Source organism: Salvia splendens, chromosome 14, assembly GCF_004379255.2.
Source record: "Salvia splendens isolate huo1 chromosome 14, SspV2, whole genome shotgun sequence".
NCBI classification, from domain to species: domain Eukaryota; kingdom Viridiplantae; phylum Streptophyta; class Magnoliopsida; order Lamiales; family Lamiaceae; genus Salvia; species Salvia splendens.
Window position 1 is genome coordinate 15,734,842 of NC_056045.1, and position 6,403 is coordinate 15,741,244.

At 38.4% G+C, this 6,403-nt stretch overlaps 1 protein-coding gene across 1 annotated transcript; it reads left to right on the top strand.

The window, feature by feature from the left end:
- The first annotated feature begins 1,763 nt into the window (after positions 1 to 1,763).
- LOC121765752 (phytoene synthase 2, chloroplastic) lies at positions 1,764 to 4,508 on the top strand. The gene is made up of 7 exons (XM_042161967.1): positions 1,764 to 1,941; positions 2,244 to 2,900; positions 2,986 to 3,036; positions 3,303 to 3,475; positions 3,613 to 3,848; positions 3,939 to 4,131; positions 4,204 to 4,508. The coding sequence occupies exons 2-7, from the start codon at positions 2,417 to 2,419 to the stop codon at positions 4,378 to 4,380; spliced, it is 1,314 nt and encodes a 437-aa protein (XP_042017901.1). The 5' UTR covers positions 1,764 to 1,941; positions 2,244 to 2,416; the 3' UTR covers positions 4,381 to 4,508.
- Positions 4,509 to 6,403: the final 1,895 nt, after the last annotated feature.

A 6,403-nucleotide genomic window follows, 5' to 3' on the forward strand; every position in this document is an offset into this window, starting at 1 on the left:
GACACGTGCCAGCTTGTGAAGACGCCAGGACGAACCGATCAGAAATTTGTTATCCAAAAGCGTCGTTATTCTAGAAGAAAGAGCACGTAGCAATCAATGAGTCGCTCATCCTCTGCATGAGTGAATATTCCCTGTCAAGATCCTTATCCAGCTGGAGGCCGAATCGAGCTTATAAATAGAGGCTGCGCCACCACAAGAAGGTATCCGAGACTTTACTTTCCGCCTAGTTTAGCTTAGTTTAGCTTAGTTCAGCTCTCTAGCTTAGTTTAGCTTAGTTCTGCTCTCTTAGCTTAGTTTAGTTCAGATCTCTAGTTTAGCTTAGATAGCGTAGTTAATAGGGCGACCGAAGGGAGCGCTGCAGAATAACCATTTCTGTCGGCGTAACTTAAGTTTCCCGCTGAGATTCTTCTCAGTTTACCGCTTTCTTTATTTTCGAAGTGTTAGCTTAGTTTATTTTCACGCTGTAATCGTATCTTAGTTTAATCGAAGTTATTCTCTCTTTTAAATCGCGCATTTACTTTTCTGTTATTACCTGCAATTTACTTGACCCAGTGTTTAAATTTCCGTTGATCAAGCTAGCTAGTTTGAATTCTGCCTAGATAAAAACCGTAGTTAAAACTCTCAAGTTAAAGCGTGACAGCAGCTAACCCCCCTATTCACTACTCACACACTCGACACACCAACTTCTCTGTGGGATCGACCCCGAACTTGCCGTTTTACTGTTAAAGTAGTGCGTAATCGGGAGTTATAAATATTATCTTTGGCGCGTTTCGGTTCGAGGATTGATTCGATTAAGTGGCAATGACAATTTGCTAACTGGTCCAACCGATTCAGTTATCCTCCATATAACTTGATCCAATCTTAATCCGCGCGTTTCCGAGCCAGCCACTTATGCTCCCTGGGCAATTTTTTTTTTTTCATTTTTTCTCGAACCCCATTTTATATCATTTTATGTCTCCTCTTCAAGTTGTAGCTTTTGATCCTAAAATAGTGTCAAAATGAGTCCAAACTTCATCTTTAAAGTTCTTGCAATAATAATAAAACAAAATTACAATTTGATTCTCATCAAATAATAAATCACACCAAAAAGAAAAGTGGATTATCTTTGATGAGACGAAGGGAGTATATGATTACACTGAACGTTGTCTTAGAGTGTAATAAAATTTGATTTACTATCAAAATCTTTTGTTAATTTACGTTATGAAAAAATATAATGTGTATTTTAATTTCTTAAAGAGATACTTCCTCTGTCCGCAAATAAGAGTCCGGTTTTTTTCATTTTGGTTCGTCCCTGAATAGGAGTCCCGGTTCATAATTACCACAAATGGTAAAAAGATATCACATTCCATCAACTCATTCCACTCACGTATCATTTAAAACTATTCATAATATATACAAGTGAGACTCATATTCCATTATCCTTTTTCCACTCACTTTTCTAAAAACTATTGTGGAAAAAAAAGGAGGGAGTAGTTAATTTATTTTAAAAATGATCAAAGAAGTGAAATACAGTATATTCAACAATTACTACATAATTTCAATAGAAAGAATCTAATGATAAATATAAATTTTTCAAAAAAAAAACTTTAAATATGTTTTGCCAAATATATTAGTGTAAGAAACAAAACACAGTTATGAATACAGTAGATGCAAGGAATCCAGTTTAGAAAGAAAACAAGATACCCGGTTCTTGGTACCAAACGAAACAGAAATGGGTCCCACTCTAACTCGGAAAAAGTTCCAATAAATCTATCCCACTCATTGTATATGGCCCGAGGTTTACAGCGACGACTGTGAATCACTCAATTTAGGCCATCGTCTCGTCTCAGCAAAAATGCCAAGCATTCCAATTTTGTCTCTTTAAGTCACTACCTCCAACTTCTGGAAGAGTATAGAGCTGCCTTTTCAACAAATTCTCTTCCTTCCCTCTCTAATTCAAAGGTTTGTTTTCATGATTTCCTTTTTATATGTTTGCTATCTTGTTTTATTTAGTGTTGCCTGTTTAAAAATTGAATCTTTGCGATATGAAGATGTCCTTTTTACGTGTATGGACACCAGAAAAAAGGTTATTGTAATTCAGTTGACTTAATTTAGAAAGTGCTCTTAAGCCCATTACTTTATATAATTGGTGACGCTTACTGATTTTTAACTTTTTTTATTCTGCTAGGTGCTGTTGTTATTGAGATTTTGATGGAGCTATTATTGTTGTAAATGCTGATTGTGTGATTGTTTTTTTTTGGCAGAAACCCTTTCAACAGATTTCAAGCTACTGTGAGTACCTGCCTGATTTTGGAGTTGGTTTTTCATTTATTAGCTTTTGAAGTTGGGTAAATTCTAGGGGTTGGTCAATCTTGTTTAGTCGAGGAGATAAGATTCTGAGATAGAAAGTGAAAAATCAAGAAGTTGTAGTTGAAGCATGTCTGTTGCCATGTTGTGGGTGGTTTCTCCCACCTCTGAGGTGTTTAATGGAGTTGGGTTCTTGGAGCCAGCCCGGGATGGGAACCGGATTCTTGATTCATTTAGGTATAGTTCTCGGTGCAAGAATGCGATCAGCGATGGCAGCCTGAACAAGGGCAGGAAGAAAAGGCAGAGCTTAAGCTCTATGAATGCAGATCTGAGGTATGCCTTCTTGGGGTGTTCGAGCTTGGAGAATGGGGGTAGACTCTCTCTCACATCGAGTATGGTAGCTTCTCCAGCAGGGGAAATCGCATTAACATCCGAGCAGAAGGTCTATGATGTGGTTTTGAAGCAGGCAGCCTTGGTTAAGAGAAGGCTGAAACCTGATGAGGATTTGGATGTGAAGCCGGATATTGTGCTTCCGGGGTCTCTTGGCTTGCTGAGTGAAGCTTATGATCGTTGTCGAGAAGTATGTGCTGAATATGCCAAGACATTTTACCTCGGTTAGATCCCTTTATATATTTTATGTTGAACAGGAACTGGTTGAGGTAACAATTGTTCCTAATTATTTATTTGCTTCGTTGATAGGTACACTGTTAATGACCCCAGAGAGGCGAAGAGCTATCTGGGCAATATATGGTAATAACATTGCTTTGATCTGTTTATTTGGCCTTCAATTGATCAATTTTTGCTTATGTTTCATGCCTATTTGATGTTAATTATCGCAAATGTGCTGCAACTTTTACCTCCGTTGTAATTGTACATGAATCCTCTTATAAAGATCAATTATGTTGCTTTGAACTCGGATTTGGCTTGCATATCTTTTCTTGTCGATATATATTGAAGGAAATTAGTGCGTACAAGGAGTGGTCAAGCTTGTCTCACCTGGCTGTTGTCGTTTGTAGTCTGGTGTAGGAGAACAGATGAGCTTGTCGATGGGCCAAATGCATCACATATAACTCCAATGGCCTTAGATAGGTGGGAAGCGAGGCTGGAAGATATTTTTAGAGGGCGCCCTTTTGATATGCTCGATGCGGCTCTAGCAGATACTGTTTCCAGGTTTCCCGTTGATATCCAGGTGAAACCACTTTGCCAGTATTTGTTCTTAGCTACGAACCATCATAATTTTTCTTGAATCGCTATTATGAAACCATTCGTGCATTCTGCTGTTTGCTGTTGTGTGTGTAAGCTAATATCCGTATACCTTGACTGCAGCCGTTCAGGGATATGATTGAGGGAATGAGAATGGACCTGTGGAAGTCGAGATACAAGAACTTCGACGAGCTGTATCTCTACTGCTATTATGTGGCTGGTACTGTAGGATTGATGAGTGTGCCGATCATGGGCATAGCACCCGAGTCCCAGGCTACGACAGAGAGTGTCTATAATAATGCTTTGGCGTTAGGCCTTGCTAATCAGTTGACCAACATTCTCAGGGACGTCGGAGAAGAGTGAGTACATATCTGAGCTTACGCACATTATGTGACTATCTGATGAAAATTAGCTAGACGATTGCGTTCTTACGTGCTGTTTTGGTGTAGTGCGCGGCGTGGAAGAATCTATCTGCCTCAGGACGAATTGGCACAGGCGGGGCTATCAGAGGAGGACATATTTGCTGGGAAAGTAACTGATAAATGGAGAGTTTTCATGAAGAAGCAGATCAAGAGGGCGAGAAAATTCTTCGATGATGCAGAGAATGGCGTGAAAGAGCTGAGCTCGGCCAGCAGATGGCCGGTAAGTATTTACCCAGCTCGACTGACTTAATGCAGGCTATAGGGATTCTTAAGGATTGTTTTGGTGGTGCAGGTGTGGGCGTCGTTGCTTCTGTACCGACAGATCCTCGACGAGATAGAAGCCAATGACTACAACAACTTTACAAGGAGGGCTTATGTTGGCAAACCAAAGAAGATTTTAGCTTTGCCAGTTGCATATGCTAAGTCTCTTGTTCCTCCAAGAAGCTCATCTGCTCTTCTAAACACTTGATGTCACCAACTCTATTATAGATATAATATAATGTACATCCCAAATTATGGCAATGTATCTTACAATATGATTAGCCTTTTTCTTCTTATTTTTTTACATAAGAAACTTCTTGCTTAGTTTCGTTATTATCCTATTCTTGAATTGTTGCACGAGAAATTAAAAATTTTTAATGACGGAATAATCAATTACTAATAACATAATGAGACATGCGTCATATTGAGGTAATAAAGTGCAGCTCGGTTGGTAAAATTCCGTCCAACTATTATATCGAGGGTTCGAATCATTATCAGGATAGATGGGGAACTATTGTTGTATGTTGATCCTCTTTAACTATAAAAGAAACATCATACTAATCAATACTCCCTCTTACCATAAAAAAAACAGTTTCATTTGTAGACGATATGGAATTTTATGCGGAATTGGTAAAATGTGTAATATAAATAAAAAAAATAAGTAGAAAAAAAAATTAGAGAGAAGGTATGGATAAAGTAGGAAATCGAAACATAAAAATGAGTAATAAATTGGAAGTAACTTTCCATTTGTAGTATGAGACTAATTTGTTGTGAAATTTGTGTATGAAATATAAACACCAGCCAGACATAATACAACCCAAGAGAAGAATGAAAAAATTATACAGAAATAAACCGAATTGAAATACAGATTAGAAACAATAAATCATAAAGGAATAAGCCGAGTTGGGGAGTCATCTTTCCACAAGACAAGATACGCCTGCCAATGCTCTCAGATTGCGTGTCGTCCACAAAAATAAAATGACTTGATCAAATGTGAAGTAGCAGTACCGCTACAGCAGAGCTCCGGCGAACTAGATGATTGCGAGATCGGAGCTTTGATAGAAAAACAAAGCTGAGAGAGAGAGAGAGAGCTTATGCAGAGAAACTAGTTAGTATTGTGTGTTAGAATGCATGGATGACTACCCTATTTATAGGTGTAGTCCACTGCATGCATGTAGAGGCTGGAGTCAACGCAGGCATTACTGCCATCATTGCCGGAGTGTAATTGCCGCGGGTTACAAGCTGTTACGAGCGTCAGTGTTGGAGCTAGAGATTGAACCTAGAGAGACGTATATGGACATGCTGCGTTTAGGTTCGTTCGTAGATGTGGACATCCAATGTGCAAGCCATGTTTGCTTTGCTCTCAAGTTGACGATGTGGCTTGCTGATTTCGACTAGTGAGGTGGTCTAAAAGGATAAGGTTGGGCTCGGATAGAGCCAAAGCGCCAAGCCCAATGACCAAGATCCAAGTCCAAGGCACGTGACCACACACCTGCACCCCATTCTCGTTCACGAGGCACAAGGCACACAGAACCGACCTTAGCGAGGCTAGGCGTGACGGGCGTGTGTGGGCTCTACGGGCCATCTTTGTCCACTATACTTATTGCATGTAATAATTTAGCTTATTCAATACATGTTTAATGAGAGTTGAGACTCTCAAAATTAATGTGGGATGATTAATACACTTATTAATTACTCTTACGGAGTATTTTTTTTTTCTCATAATGCCTTTATAGGTAGCTGACCAATTTGAATCTATTTATTTTTCACTCAACGGTAATTGGTTTGGAGAAAATGAATATATCACAGTCATTTACTCCGAACGTAGATCGACACTATATCATTTAATTCATAAAATTAAAGTTTCCATCTAATTTACGACTTGGTGAAAACCTTTGACCGATCACGATTCTAACATATTTTTAACGGACGAGACGAAAATGCAAAATGAGACTATTTTTGGTGGAAAAAAAAAGTAATAACCTTTAGTTATTGACAGATTTGAAAATTGGGGAGTATAGTAATAGTAGCGTAAAAACTTAATTTTATTAGCAAAAATACATGTACGTGAGGCATAAATTTTTGTTTAGGTAATTAGCTAGGAAAGGTAACTGTTTGAGATGTTTTTTAGTGAATGAAAAAATAACTTTCAAAGAAGGGGAATTCGAATATGAAACCTTGGCCACATACATTAATTATACTATCATTAGATTAACACAGCATTGAATTTT